General features: G+C 35.0%; 1 protein-coding gene across 2 annotated transcripts in view; it reads right to left on the bottom strand.

Moving 5' to 3' along the window:
• thoc5 (THO complex subunit 5) overlaps positions 1-16,920 on the bottom strand; it is a 118,416-nt gene that overhangs the window by 74,951 nt on the left and 26,545 nt on the right. For both annotated transcript variants that reach the window (XM_089095107.1, XM_089095109.1), the window contains 2 exons: positions 16,322-16,397; positions 12,314-12,499 (listed from right to left, as the gene is read on the bottom strand). In XM_089095107.1, the coding sequence (XP_088951233.1) occupies positions 12,314-12,499; positions 16,322-16,397 (262 nt within the window). The remainder of the gene's footprint in view (positions 1-12,313; positions 12,500-16,321; positions 16,398-16,920) is intronic.

The following is a 16,920-nucleotide window of genomic DNA, read 5'->3' as shown; positions in this document are numbered from 1 at the left end:
GGAGCGCTTTATAAATATGTTAGCCCTCCCCCCCCTAATGTGAAAAATATAGCCCAAATTATATTGTTACGTAAAGTAAAGGTTATATGAAGGTTATAATTTCATTAGGACCAACCTAACCTCAATTCTTGGGTGTGTTTAGTTTAGTTAACAAGTAGCCATTAAAATTCCAAAGTTCAACACCCCCCTCAACATTCCCTAAAAGTAGTCACAAATAAATATAGTAGCAGTTGCAAGTTGTCGCAGTTAAAAGTAGTCACAGTTGCAGTCAAAACCAGTCTCATTTGCAGCCGTAATGTAAGCAGTAGTAGTAGTGGCCCTGAAAGTTTCAAGTTAATACTATTACCTCTTCCTAAGATATTGTAGATAGGCCTTTTTGATATTGATCAAAATTCAGGATTTTGACAGTATACTTCCTGAGCTAGGATATTTTTAATACGAACGGATAGTTGCATTCCAGTGTAGTGATATCATACTGTGTATAATTTTCGTTTGCTTGAAATTCTTCTCATTGGTGTATTTCTTTATGCTATGCAAAGCAGATTGCCTACTAAAGATATGCTATTATTTCACTAGTGAATTTAGATTATTCCTTAGTGAATATGCTAAAGAACAGACTGCTCCTAATCAAGTCTGCTGAACCTTTACAGCATTTCGCTGACAATACAACTCAACAGCCCAAGCACTGGTTTCAAGAATAATAAGTATTATTCATGTCTCCCCCACTCTTCAAGATGACCTACTTGACAGTTGCTTGAAAAATACTAAAGAATTAGGTGGCCAACAAACCATATTACAGATCAGATGCAACTCTTTAGACTAGCAGTTGGTGAAAAGGTCTAGAACAGACTATTTGAGAAACGGCTTTGTTGTTTATTGCACATCAAGTTTGACCGTGTCACCTAGTTGGCAGTCCCATAAAAATCCTTTCAACAAGGTTAAAAAATAACGGCATGTGAGATACTTTTAACGTGGCTGGCACCATAAATTGGCTCAAGTCCAATTTTTTTCAAAAACTTCCAGGCGTTCCTCCTAGTATTTTGTTCTTAAAGATTGTCGCGAAAGCTTTCGTGTTGTCAAAGCTTCTGATCTCTGAGTTTGCAATCGAGTATGGAAAATACTCTAAAGTGCGCCCTTAAGCATATTAATTGATTACAACGACTGTTAGCTTACTGGAGCACCGAGACACCAAAGGCCAAAACAGTTGTGTACGCTCTCCCTCCACTCTAGCCTATTCAAAGCTTTCGTTTTTACCCGTCCTCTCCCATGAAGTTCCAACTTCCTTTAAATATTTTCTAATGACTTCTGGTCACCAATTTCAGTTACGACCTTATTTTCGTTTGGCGCAAGATGGGCAGTCGAAAGCCAGTTTTGGCAACCTGTCATCCTTCATCCCTAAAATGGGACTTAGCGATCTTAACCTTCCTTCATTATAGTCCTAGCAAGTATGATTAAGCAGCATTTTTCGTAGGACTTGTTGTTTGACATACGGGAAGTTAAACAAGTACCTAAAATGATTTCTAGTCGATTCCTCTGCGAAAACATTAAAATTATCTTCCTCGGCGTTTTAAAATGTCATAACGTTTCAGAGATACGATTGACCACTGTCATTACCGTGGCTTCCAATTTTAGTCTTAGTTCGCTGACTTATATTCCTTTTAGATGTCAAAGAATGTCTGCAATGAATGCAATTATTAAAATCAGAAATCAAATGACATAGTTCTCCAACTTATTTAATTGGTGGTTCGTTTGTTTGAGTGAATGAATTTTTTCTTTTATTTGCCAGTTGTTCGCTAGTATCCGTCCATGGCAGTTCAAATTTTTTTATTTTGTGCAGATCGCGGAAATTGTTGAATGACTCGCTTTATGGTTGTTAGGTATTTGGTTTTAATTCTTATAATTTTGGCTTTTATTCATCTTTTAACTGTGTTTTTTTTTATTGGTTATTGGTTTTGGTTTTTCCTTTGGCATTTTCCTTAAATATATTTTTATTTTGTTCGCGCTGAAGAAGAGAGGTGATTGTCCTTTCGAAACATTTGTTTTGTGGGTTTTTTTTTTCCTGTGTTCTCATTTGGCCATAAAAAAAACATTTTTGATTGTTTCTTCTTCATATTCATTTAAATCTATTTTTATGACATCCTCCCACCCCGACCGCGGACGACCTGCTTTCCGTTTAGTCCTAGACGGTTGGCCGAAAAGGACAATCTTCGAGAATATGTCATCCTTCATCTAGAGAACATGCCCTAGCCATCTCAACCTTTCTCTCATTATAACCCTAGAAAGCGGGATTGAACCACACCTTTCGTACCGCCTTACAATTTAAAATACGGTCAGTCAGCCGGAAAAATCTAACAAATCTTTATCCGCTTTCGGAGCGCCCATGCTTCAGAGCCATATTTGACCAGTGTCATCACTGTAGCTTCCAATATTCTACTCTTGGTTTGCAAACTTATCTTCCTATTCTTCCAAACTTTTTTTTAACTGTGAAAAAAAACACTGAGTCTTGGATATTCTACTTTTAACATCTTCACATGCTCCCACCGTCTTTACTAATAATACTACCAAGGTAAGTAAAGCTGTCCCCCTGATCAATTTTTTCGTTATCCAATGTCACTTTTTCATCTTCACTTATTCCTAGCCTTAGTGACTTAGTCTTCTGAATATTAAGTTTCAAACCTATTCTAACACCCTGAACTGGCAAAACCTCTAAAAGTTCATCTATTTTGCTCACATTTTCATCTAGGATGTTTAAATCATCACGATAATCTCGTTTCAAGAGAGTTCTTCCTCCCCCTTTGATTCGTGGTCTACCAATGCCTTTCCTTTGCTCCTTAAGACAAAGTCCATCAAAATTATCCATACAAAGGGGGATGGAACACAACCCTGCTTAACTCTTCCAAATTCCAATTTTCATGTTCTTTAGATCGTTGACATTATTTTGGCCTCAAGAAAAGTAATGTTCCCAGATACCAGTGCAGGATGGGGATCAACACCTCTTCTCGAGTCTGCGCCGAAGCACTTAAGCCGGCTTAAAACCGGACAGCGACAAGTCCCTGGGACCTCCAGTATGAATGGAGGCATTGTGAAATCCTGGGCCCATCTTGATCACAACATGGTTTTCAGCACCGACTCATTATATATTCATGCCTACAAATATTATGCTACTACGGGGAGTCAACCCATAGTAAATAAATTATCTAGGAAGAGGTTTTTCAGCCCTAAAACGCCCGCCAAAACAAACCAAGCCCAGAAGAATTATCCATTAATTATCCATTAGTAAGGGATTACGTTCCTTTAGGAATGTAAGAGGGTAACTGAATTTTCACTCTTAGATTAATATGTAGTAAGTCTCTGACTTATCAGGCCCCTTTGGTCCTCAGTTTTATATATAGTGAACCAACATTTGATTTAGTGGATAGAAAAGATTTAGTGAAGGTCCTATCCTTGCAAGGTATACCAGACAAGCACATTAAAGGGATTAGCATGATATACAAGAATAATACTACTACAGTAAAGGCAGTGAGTGAGGTTAGTAGTTCGTTCGGTGTGGAATCAGGAGTTAAGCTGGACTTCATCCTATCCCTGTTTATATATATTATTGTGATCATGTTTGTCCTAAGGAAAACGGCAAAGGCTATTGGAGGACGGAAAGGTAAAGCTCATTGACTTAGACTGTGCAGGTGATTTGTGTGTCCTAGATGAAAATATTAGCTAAATGAGTTTTTTCATGTCCTTGGGCAGCTCAATTCGTCTTTTGTCATCCAGTTCCAACTGACATAACCAAACCTAATGCATTTTATACATAATATATTTTATTTTTCTGTACCAAAAATAAGCCAAAACGATGTTTGCCTCGCCGTAGAAACTTTCTCAGTGGCAGGCAAGTAAATTGCATTATAAAGGTGCTTATAATATAGCGCAAGTATTAGTTTTCCTCAGGAGGGGAAAACAAAACTTAGGGTAAAACGCATAATTCAGTTATTTTCAATCACATCATGAAAAAGAATGACACATTTGACACGAAAAGATTATAGGTTTTACAAGAAAGAGGTTGATAAAACGTAGTTCTTAAAATAAAAAGTAGGCTTACTTGCCCAATCACAGTAAATTCAACTTACTCAGATGTCAAATCGTTCAAGGTAATGAAAGGTAAAGGAACGACGAAAGAGTGGTCGTAACTTATCGATACAGGGCTAATGTCCCGTAAAAATCTATCACATCACATGAAAATAATTTATAACACTTGATGACGCATATATAATTTTTTTAATAAGCTCTTTGTCTCACCAACTCTTTATTTCACCAAAACCAAATGGCGTTTCTGTCATTTTGTGGCGGAGAACAACAATTTTGGTCTGCAGATTTTTCCTGGCACCCTCTTTCCCTGTTTTTTTTTCTTCTTCTTCTTTTTTCACTCTTTTTTTAGAATAAATTTGTCGATTTGGTCAATTACTGGCACCTTTGTCACATTCCCCCCCCCAAGATTTTTCTCATTGGCCCCCCTGTCAAACTGCCCCCCCAAGATTTTGCTCTAGATCCGCTCCTGAGGGCAAGTGTCATAGCCAAGTGTTATAGTTATGAGATAGCCAATCGATTTAAAATTACTGAAAAGCTACACATTCAACGCCTCATTTTCAAACACTATAATACTGCGCAGTGGCGCATTTGTTCCTCAGTCTGAACTAAATAAAAAGTTTCTATACAAAATCTTTAAACTTCATTTAACTGATTTTGTTCCTTTGAAGCTTCATAATCTTTAAAAGCAGCGGTGTATACTTGTAATAAGTTATTGGAGAGAGCATTAGTGGATCTTTCTATGAGTGTAGGGAGGGTACCTGAGGTCTCAAAAATACGCATTTTATGCTCAAACTTCTAACAGACATTGATTAACTCAGATAAATAAAAAAAGAAGTGGGGGGGAGTTAAAACCCCCTCTATTCTCCGTTCACTTTGAGGAATATTTTTGGACGAAGCCAATAATATAGGTGCCGTGTAGCAACAGTTCCCTTCCTATTGCAGAACAATTTTAGGCATGGACAAAATATTACATTCATGCTTGCCTGCAAAGAAGGGGGAAGGGATCCCCTATAAAAAGATTCGTTCGAGAACTTCACTTAAAAACGATAAATGATGATCCGAAAATACTTTTTTAATATCCTTCCTTTGTCAGAAGAGTTTGAGGGTTTTACTTTTTAAACCAACAAAATATTGTAACAAATATCTGTATTGTTGGTAACAAAACCTTAAATTCATGCTTATCTGTAAAAAAAGGGGGAGGGGTAGCCTTTATACAAAGACTTGACTGAAGAACTCCACTTGGAAACAATAAAATGGTGATTGAAAAAATTATTTTTTCGTTAATCCAGGGTCCCTCCACCTCCTAATAAAAATTTTGAAAGGTCTACTTTTTCAGGATTATCAGCATTCAAGTACGATCGAAGCATCGGTGAACGAATATTAAATTTGAATTTACAGGCGCTGCGGAGGGAAGGTGGGGGGGGGGGTTTGTTACGGCCTTCCTCACACCAAGGGAGCACTGGATCAAGCAAATCAAAGTAACTAACTTTAAAAAATTAACCAAAATCTAAAAAATGAAGTTTGCATTAAAATATTTGCGCCAATAACATTTATTATTTATCCTCATTTTCAATATGATAAATTCATTAATTTTAGATGCCCGATTAAAAGCTATTATCAAATAATATTCTGCATTATTACAAAAAAAGGGGCTAAGCACCCCCCCCCCCAAAAAAAAGGGTTAAATACCTCCCAAAAGAGGCTGTAATCTCGATGGAAATTACGCAATCAAATTTAAAATATATAAGAACTCTAAAGCTATCATTTACGAAGTTCGAAAAACAGCAATTTGGCCCGCGCAGGGCCAAAGTTTTATTGAGCTAAGATTAGGAAAAACTATTGAAAGGGTATTTATGACTTACGAGTCTTAGAGGTTATACTGGTGTGCAGTCTACAACTCCCCTTAGACATGCATACAGTCCATAAAAACTGTGCCGTTCTTGTAGACTGTTTTTCAAATAAAACTAAAGGCTACGAAGCATCGCATAGTTGCACACCATCTATTAGGGTAGAGGCTAGTCAATTCTTTCATGGAGAAAAGAAGTACTCAAAGTCCAAGAGCAGCGTTCTTAGATGATATTTTCAAACCTTCCATGAGAGGTGCTTCAGACGAAAAATTAAATGAGCATACATTGAGTTATTTACTAGCCTCTAGCCTGCATTCATTCGGAAGATATCATGTATATAATGAGGGATTTCCAAGGGGATGGTGGCGAACATCATATTTAGGATGACTTGGGATGTGGTATTAAAAACAAACATAAATTGTTCATATATAAGAAGCTGTCCCTCCTCCAGCCTTTCACTTTTTACGATAAGGTTTGACTTATTTTGCCAATGCTTCAAAGACTACTGCCCTAGCGCACGGGCAAAGGGATTGGGATATAAATTTTAACAATTAGCGATAATAATCTAAAATTTAGTTTTTGACAATCAACAATAAAATTCGAACAATTTCAATATGAAAAATTCAAAAATTTTAGATTTCCTCATAAAGATGTTACGAAAGTCAATCGGTTAGTGAGACTTTACTGAAACAACGTTTTCAGTAAAACCTAGTGAATTTTTAGTATAAAAAGGGGGAGGTTGAGGTCTAAGGGGGAGTGCAGCCTTCTCATTTACATATTAATTTCTGTTCGTTTCAAGTTTTAATGTCACTGTTTGATTTCGTTTAAAAAAAACTTATTTTTTATTCAATTTTATACAAGCATCTACTTTGCAGTGCGATATTCCTAAATCAAAAGAGCCAGTTATTGAAAAAAGTATAATCCTCATTACTTCAAATACAAATTTTGATAACAATTCAAAATATAAAAAAAGAGTATCTTCCTTGCCTTCCTATTGAGTCGAAGAGGAAGAGCGGGCTCCTAGCGAGGAGGAGGAGACAGCTGAAGATGAAATCCAAGCTTGAGCACCCTCTGAAGTTTCCTTGGGTTCCTCCTTCCACTAAAGAAAACAAAGAGTCGAAAAAGAGCTAACTCAAATTGTTTTGATAAAACAGACACTGATAAATAGTCTGTCAAAATCAGTTCAAACTCTTATCCAGAAGAAATTATACAAGAGGAATCATTGACAAGACGCATGAATGACCTTTGGTTCAACCTTAATAAAATGAAGTAGATGTCAGATACAAAGAAAATAACATCATAAGAGCCAGATCAACAGTGTTACACCTAAAATGCTTTGAAATAATAGTGAACTTAAGCGTTAGCGTCGACTTCCTTGCAGTTGTTAGATTATTCATTTAAGATGTTAAGATGACATGTCTCAACAGACGGGTCAAATGGGCACTTACTCAGGTACCTCTGCTAATATGTAGATCTTAAGCCGACTTCAGAAGCCCTACACAGGAGCAAGGGTCCTTCCTAGCCCAGGGGCCATAATGGTACAAATTTGACACGGACCTTAATGTTCGGATAATGCTTTACCAGCTAAACCTCTGTTCTAATACTAGTTATGTGATTATTCAGTCTCTTTAGCCTCTAAGCATGGGAACTAGAACAATTGCATAGCAAATAATAATGAACCATAAAAAAGAAAAACAAGTGAGAAGACCAGAGTTCAAACGCTTCAACCTGGAAAAATTTAAGCAAAGATGACTACCACCTGGGATACCATTTTCTGAAAACCTTTGGGGGGGGGTGGGGGGTGGAGGGTATATTCAGTGAGTCGGATGGTGAGTGAGGGGGATGGGTATAGTCGGAGTCAATTTTTTTCAAATCAAGTGAAAATGACAGTGGAAACAGGAAAGTGAGCCATATAGTACCATAAGGGTAAAGATATACTAAAGAAAACTGGCCCTTTTCTGTGGTTGCTTGAATTATGCAGGTTTATCTTAGTTTTGACAAGATTTTTGAAGAAACTAAATTTGAGCTGGGGATGGGGATAATTTAATTTAATAATGATAATTTAATTAAATTTGAGGGAGGATGGGTATATTCAGTGATTTTTAAGCTGATTTCTGTTCTCAGCTAACTTTATATTGAGTGATTTTTAAGCGGATTTCTGTTCTCAGCTAACCTCCTCCCTAGACCCCCCCCCTCTCAAAGGGTGGCCCTACTTTTTTCACACTATATACTTCAGTGCAACTAAAGGATTTTCAAAAGTTGGTTGGAATGTAAATGCAAAAGAGATTTGGTGAAGTTTCACTCAAATTAAATAGAGGTCAAGCATTTTGTAATGGCATCCCAGATCGATATTGTTCACTTAATAATTGGCAAGGTGAGTCATCCAACATAACGGGTAAACGAACTCCTAACTGCTGAATCAAGACTGATGCCTCAATTGGTATCCCACTAGATTTACCCCGCCCCCCCAGATTTTGAGAAATACCTTTTTCTATATTTCCATTACAAAAATACCTGTTTCGAGGTATTTTCACTGAAAAAAAAAAAATTGCCCCCAGGTTTTGAAAATAGTTCCCCTTCCTACAAATTCGTGAATTGGCAAAACTGCGGATAGATGAATTTTAGCTCCTTTACTTCATAGAATGCGTTTTCCAACGTAAAATACTGTTTAGAAAGAGTACATACCACTAGCACCTTCATCCTTCAGCTATCCAATGAAAGAACCTTCATTGCCTCTATCAACTATGAAAAGCATTGTTAATTAGTTCCCAATTGTGTCTCGTTATCTTGTCAACCAAAAAAGTACCCTTGAATGTGTATAAGTGAGTTCTACCCGGCACCGGAGGTTTGTGACAAACGGCACGATTTTCACCGAATCCAAGAATATAGATTGAATATTATTTTGAAAATTCAATGTCGAAACTGAGATAGTCGCTTTTGAACAATTTCTTGACAAAAAATTATGTGGAATCTTCAAGTTGCTTTTTAGATTTCTTGCATAAAACCATTTCGAAACTCTATTTATTTATAGCTTCTTAATAGAAAATCGATCTATTGTGAAAACTTTTGACATCAAACGTGACGGAAAAGCGATATCTCGCCCCACTATACCAACAGCACTACAGGAATTTCGATGAACATATGTCTGGAACCGAGACTAAATGATCAACAATATTTACTATTTCAAAGGAGCTAAATATGTTTTTTTAAGGTAAATTATTTGTCAAATTTAAGCGGATGATGAATCAAACGACAATTTTTATTTTTTTTTAACGTTACAACTTCAGTACACAAAAACTAAAACAAAAATTAGCTGACCAACAAAAGATGAATAAAAATTGGAAGCCCGAAAAAAAACCTTTAATGTGCAGGGATTCATTTGTCATACTGATGTGTTTTCACAGAAACACACTTGTATATAGGATGCATACAATTCTATACAGGCAGTTGGACAATTATATGAACCAGGTTTGTAAACATATCAACAGTTTTAAGAAAATTTGGTATAGTCAGGAATGTGTCAAGTCGATGAAGCCAAGACTCTATTGACTTCAGAAGGTATACATATATTCTGATAATTAACTGGCTATATTCTTCAAGATTACTAGAACCTAGACATGCAATTTACAAAACATTGTTCACACACTTCAACTTATGGTTATGGAACGCTATTTAGAAAGCGACAAGGCTAGAACTTTTAGATGGCAAGAACAACCGGCACAAATGTGCTTATCGAGATAGAACCCCACCTGTTAGGACCTTGTCCCTTAGGACTAGGGGAGCAGTCTGTCCCAAGTCAGCTAAAACGGGTTGGGCAAATGGCAAATTCCCTATACCTATAGAAACCAAATGATTTTCTAAGCTTCAATCGAAAGTTTCTGATTTGATTTGATCCCTCTGGAAATACAGCCTTCGATAAACTGAGATATGTGTGGTAAAACACATTACACTCCCTAAATCTCAAACTCTGATTCTACAATAGTAACAAGTACTCCATTCTATTGTGTGGATGTGAATATTAGGTGTTGACTAAGTGGCTTCGAAAACAAATCAAGGAGTATGAGAACCACGGTCTTGGCCACATCCCGGGCATCCTCTGGGCTAATGACAATGCCTGTACATAAGATAAGATTCTACTGTATAACCTCGCGGGCCACAGCAACACACAAAACACAACAACAAACAAAGCCCAAAGAACAAAATACAACTTCAAACAAGAAAAACCAAGAAAAGAAAAATAACAAAAACTCAACAAGGTCAACCATTTTTAACCGACAAGCACCAACCATAATAAAATTTCAAATCCTAAAAACCTTAACAAACTATCCCCTCAAACATAATTCCCTATGTTTAACCCCCGCGCAAAGAAACTTACACAACTATTTAGTAACATATGCCTTCCTCTCACACCTCCGCTCAATTAACCAACAATCACTCCCAGACACTCTTCCAAAACATTTATTCCGCAACTCAGACAGCTCTTTGCACTCGGATACAAAATGAAAGATCTTCTCATTCTCAAATCAAAACACATCGGGCAAAACTAGGAGCCGGCCACTAACTTAAACTTTCTCAAAAACTTCTTCTCTTTCCTAAATCCTAATTATCTCCACTCACCAATAATAAATTCGTCAAATCCTCTCTATTCAATCCAAATGTAAAATAAACCTTCTCCCCAACACCATTTAGTTCAGGAATAAAACGTCAAAGACATAGATTGGTCTTTTTGGGCTTACCACTCTAGGATTTCCCGGTCGTTTAGGGTCGTATATACGTAAGGTTGTTTTTAGGATGGTTGGTCGTGTTCGTATACCCGTAAGGTGATTGAACAGCAGCTTGTGATCGATCTAATCACAACTGGTAAATGGCGTTATTGGCGTCACATAATGGACATGGGCAAGAACCATCTCACTCATGATGTTTGGTGCTCAATCGCGCCCCGCATCGAGAGACACGGACGAAAGAATCAATTTTCAGGCGACGTCTTGAGAAGGGTATGTCACCCCTGAAGACGTTTAGTTTACAACACTCGAGAGGGTGTCATGGAACGTCACCGTCTTTATTTTTTCTATTAGATACCACGGGAAGGCGTAATTTTCTGTCTTTTGAGTGTTAGGAGGGATGGAATAATTTATAAATTTGGCACAATTTCTGTTAGGATACACACCTCTCGAGTTTACAAATAATATTCAAATCCGACCTCACTCGTGTTTGCTATATACTATTGACTCGTATGTTTCACAGAAGCTCATTTCTTAGGCTTGAAATATGGTTTAAGTTAAAATATTGAAGTTTTGCCACTTGGGCATCTATTATTCATCTATGGTTGAAGAGAACATACTGAACCAGTAGACCCACGGAATCACGCCTTGAACGAGCTTGAACAGGTCTCTGGTGCAAATAACTGACGACGTGCCTTCCAGAAATCTAGGGGATTAAAGCAAGGGGTGAACCGTCTAAGAGACGGGGGCAGTTCAGAACAGAAAAGTGGTATTCTGCACATAATCTCGATCCAAAAGCATAAAAAACATCAGAAGTATTGCGTTTTAAAGACATATTCTAATCCAGGTAGATGTTGACATTTTTCACTTTTTAATATTTACAAAAAAAAAAGTTTTCTATTTTCCCCTTCGTAATAAATTTCTATTTTCAAACAGGCTCCCTTTCTTAGTAAGCGATGCAATAGGTAGGAAAAAATTAATATTAATATATAACAATACTATCATTACTCACTTAAGGCTAGAACTTCTCTCAAGGGAGAAGGAGGGAAGGGGGGCAAATGCGACACAAGGTAACAATAGATGAAATATTCGTAACATACAGAAAGTGTTACTTGACATTCTATGGGTTGAGGTTAAAATCTTAAAATATTTGAGGGGGGCGTATGACCGATTACCCCTCTTCCCCTTTGTATATGTGTCTCATTAATATAGTTCAAGATCATAGTAGTGCTAGTAATTTGCAACCATTTTATTGCCTAGTAATAAAGCAATTCGAGAGTCACCGTCCACTCCTATCTAGCAGAACTCACTGAAAAAAAAGATAAAAGTAAAGAGATTAGAATTTATGACCCATTAACTTTGCTCTTTTAGAAATTTAAACTAGTAGCACCACAGATATTGTAGCGCTATATAAATGAACTAAAAGTGAAAGTACCTATAACCCAAGGAAGACGATGGTATCGAGTGAGTAAAAACAATAACGTAAACAACTTTAGTATTTTACAAGGAAAGAATAGATGAAACTGATAGCCTCTTTTATTTTTTTTTTTTCTGAGACCAAGTATAGTTTTCACTCTTGCCAATTTACATAGTTCTTCCCCACTATAACCAGACTAATAACTCAGCGAAATTTATATCTATATTTGTTCAGAACTTCAATCAGCTTACCTCAATTGCTTCTTTCAGTTTTGGTAAAAGAGAATCAAGTCTGCTTTTCCGTTTCTTAATACGGGCAAGGACAGTCTTCTTTTCATTTTCCACCACTTTACGCTCCTCTTTTAGACTTTTTCTTTGAGCAAGCTCCCACTCGAGTCGAGCTTTGCACAGCTCATGGGGGTCAGATTTGGTTACTTCCTGAAACAGAATACAGTTATATCTATTACACAATCAAAACAGTTTCTATACTGCAATTTTTTCAATTCTACCAATTTCATAAAACACTTCCTTTTTTTCTTAAGGTCCCATTTGTTTCATCGTGTGTCTTCTAATAATTTTCTAATATTATCTGCTCATTTTTGCCTCTTATTTTCTTCTCGCAACCACGTTCATCTAAGTTTGTATAAAGAAAGAAAAACGTTGTTTTCATTTCACAACAACAACTGCTCAAATACTGAACTGATTAAGTCCACTTTCCCCATTTTCGTTTACATTTTGGCATCGAAGTTATTGATTTGTTCGTTCATAGAGATGTTCCACGAACATTGGATTAAATAAAAAAGATTCCTTATCAAATACGAAAAAATATCTTTTAGAAGCCCATTTATCTAAGTCCATACTGCAATGCACATTTGGTATAATGAAAAGTATAAGCAAACACCAAAAATATCCTATATATTTCTTACCTTATCTGTAATAATCAGAAACTGGATAAAAAAAAAAAAATTGGCTATCACTTTGGATGCTTAAAAACACCCGGTGATGAAAAGTGTAATCTCATCATCCTCCAAAAGGATGAAAAAAAATATACATGTATTTCTTACCTCAGGTGATGGCTACGTGAGAAGGAATCTATCTTCTTTTTAAATTTCTTATTTATTACTTGATTTAAAAGTGAAATTATTTTAGCTTTTGAACAACTCATATCATCGTATGATTGTTTAAATATTGCTGTATATTCTCATTATATTTGCAGAAGATGTTTAAAGTAAACAAATAATTAATCGATAATTGATAAACAATGTGGGATTAATTTTAAGTAGGAAAGTCAATTCAAGTAGAGATTATTCAAACGCAATTTTTTACTAGAATCCGGATATCTACTTAATAGAGCTAATAGTCAGTTTTCACGATAGTCAATTGAAAAATAGTTCTTAGCAGAGTGAAATTTTGGATTTCAGTGGTGGAGCTCTCAAAGAGCTGGTTATATGAACGAAGGATAAATCAAGTTGACTTGATGCACCTGATGATATTGGAGCACGTGGAAAGTTCGAAGAGGGCTCGTTTGATCAAAACTACTAAGATATAGAGACCTTTTTAATTGAAAAAAAAAAAAAAACAAATTAGATTAGATAATTCCCAAACATGATATTTTTAAACCCAGTCCTGTCAATAAGATATATTACCTCTCTCTTGAATCAGGATTACTCTGGTTCATTCATGCCATGAATGAACTCATATGTTCCTTACATGAATTTGGTAAGAAGGTGAACATGGTATATCTTGTCGAAGTCAGAATCATGTCAGGCTTAAGAATCGGTACAGTGATAGGGACTCAGGGGCCTCCACTGATATCAAAGAGCCCATTCATCAAGCCATCAAATCATCTAAGATGCCCAATATTCCTCAAATATTAGCACAAAAAGTTCTTGACTGAAATAGTGCATTAATAAGCATTGGTGTGCACAGGGGAAAGACGGGGGTAATACCCATTATGAAAGCCAGGTCCCTACTCTAGGAGATTGTCGAAACTCTAGGAAGACTTTCATAGAAGCTACTAGTTTTCATTAGTTTTCATAGAAACTCTACGAAAACTCTAGCTGCTTGTCAAAAACACTTTCTCAAAGTAATCTTCGCCGCGTATTTTGCCATTAAATTTGGTCAATATGAACAAATGCGAAATTTGAACGTTCTAGGCTAAGTAGTTCAGACTTTGTTCTAGTATAAAAAAAGGGGCCCCTGTGGGACCTAAGTTTCATAGCTTTAAAAAAATTGCTTATTTATTTTTAATATGTTTTTTTACACTTGTTTTGAATATTCAAGTTTTTTCTTAGTGCGTGCTTTAGCAATTCAATTAAATTAACGCAATAATAATACCGAAAAAAATATGAATGGTCCAGAATCCGGTTTCTCCGAGAGTTCCTAGTTTTCTTATTGCTGATCTGAAGTTAATAAACATTAGATACAAAACAAAACAGCCAAAAAATGACCTTTTCCACCTACAAAACAAATTGTACGATAAAAGAAAAATTGGCTTCCATGTTTTTTAATTATTTTAGGTCCCAAAATAAGACAAAAAAACGTACCAAAATCAGACTGGTTTAGAAAAATTTCCTGTATTGAATTCAATACTCTGAAATTTCAACTGAAAATAACTTTTTTTTTAGATTTAGGTTTTTTATTTACAAATTTAGAATAACAGCTTCAGAGTTCTCTACTAGAAATAAAGTATGCATCAGAAAATATTTTTTGGATAATCTTCAGGAAAATTTGTCATCCCTGGTAAATCTTCCTAATACAATTGTCTTTTCGGGGCAAACTTGAACTTAATAAAACGCATGTTTGGGGTCAGTGTAAAAAGCGTTTCCTTTTTGCAATAAAAAAAAACAAAATGGGGCCCGGGAGAGGGGAGAGATTCTGAAACTTCAAACACCCACTTACACACGTTTCCCTAAACTTAAAACTTCTGACTCTTTTATGTTGATCCCCTCATTCCCATGCATGTATTCAGAAGATTTTATGAGCCCAGACCCTCAGGTAGTTCCCAGATTCTTCCAATTTTCCTAATAACCCCACTTAATTGGAACATGTATAAACCAAAATTACGCTTTTCTTTTAATTAATTAAAAAGCTTTTTCCACAAAATAAGTTTTTCAAAGAAAAGTAAAGAACTCCATTAAACAAAAAATGATCAGAAATAAAATGAAATAATCTACCAAGCGTGAAACTCCCACATATCAACATCGATAAATAAATGAAACCCAATCAATAATCTACCAAGCGTATTTTTTTCAGTAAAGTGCAAATTATGTTCTGGCCTTGGGAAGGCATAGGGGTTTTGAGCCCAACTTATGTTAATTTCTACTCGTTTTGAGTTTGATTCGGTTATTTATTGTAATTTCTGTTCGTTTAGGGTTTCATTTATTTATCGATGCTGATTGTGGTGGTTTCACGCTTGGTAGATTATTTGATTTTATTTTTTCTAATTTTTTGTTTAATGGAGTTCTTTACTTTTATTTGAAACCTTATTTTGTGGAAAGTTTTTTTATTAATTTCTGTTCGTTTTATATTGACATAGTCTTTTCAGAGAAAAAGAAAATAATACTTTAAATCTTTTCGTTTTTCCTGATTCTGATTAATCATCCCACCAGTAAAATTACTGTTGCATCAATAGTTAATCTCCAACATTATTTTATACGACATATAGAAGTGAAAGATGGCGGTGGCGAAGTTAAACTACAGGACTGGCTGGTATTACTGGTCTTATTAGGGCTCTTTACTGTTTGGTCTGTATTTATAATTCTATATAAATATATTTATAGTCTGTTATATAAATATTTTTGTTATATAAATATTATTTATAAATATATTTATAATATATATATATATATATATATATATATATATATATATATATATATTAAGATTATATATTTATAGTCTGTAGCTGTATTTATAATTCTATATAAATATATTTATAGTCTGTTATATAAATAGTTTTGTAAGTATTTATAAATATGTTTATATATTTATTATATAAATATATATATATATATATATATATATATATATATATATATATATATATATATATATATATATATATATATATATATATATATATATATATATATATATATATATATATATATATATATATATATATATATATATATATATACATATGTATATATTTATATATAAATTTATTTATATATAAACATATTTATATTAAGACTGTATATTTATACTCTGTAGCTGCATTTATAATTGAAAACTTATAATATTACATTTACTTACAGGACAAGAAATGGAAGGAGGTGCTTGATCATAAAACTGCTGTTCAGGGACCATTTCGATTTCATCAACTGCTGATCTATAAAATTAAAACGGAAATAAGATACTTTTGAAGGGTACTTGTAAAAAAAAGGGAAACAGGCATATCTACTAAAGTTTGCTAGCTGAGGATATAAAAGTAGCAAATAAGGTATACAAAAAATTACAAATATCGTAGTGGTAGTTAACGCACACCAAATATTGCAAACATTGAGAGCGAGATCACGAGGGTAAGCAAGAAAGAGAGAGAGACAGAGAAAGAGAGAGAGAGAGAAAGAGAGAGAGAGAGAGAGAGAGAGAGAGAGAGAGAGAGAGAGAGAGAGAGGGAGATAGACATAGAGGCATCGTTGATTAACTTTTAGAGGAGAGACAGACAAAGAAAGTAAGAGACAGGTAATAAATGGATAAAAATACCACATAGTTATATAAAGATCAGTATAATAAACATAATTTTATAAACACAATAAAGAGAAATAGGTAATATAAATGTGCATTCTAACAACAGGGAAACAATAGCGATGCGATGGGTTCTATATTGATGCAAACCAAATTAAATTTTCAGC

The sequence above is a fragment of the Artemia sp. Qi Xiang Cuo genome, chromosome 10 (assembly GCF_049724085.1).
Source record: "Artemia sp. Qi Xiang Cuo chromosome 10, ASM4972408v1, whole genome shotgun sequence".
Classification (NCBI taxonomy): domain Eukaryota; kingdom Metazoa; phylum Arthropoda; class Branchiopoda; order Anostraca; family Artemiidae; genus Artemia; species Artemia sp. Qi Xiang Cuo.
This window is presented reverse-complemented; position numbering and strand designations above follow the sequence as displayed.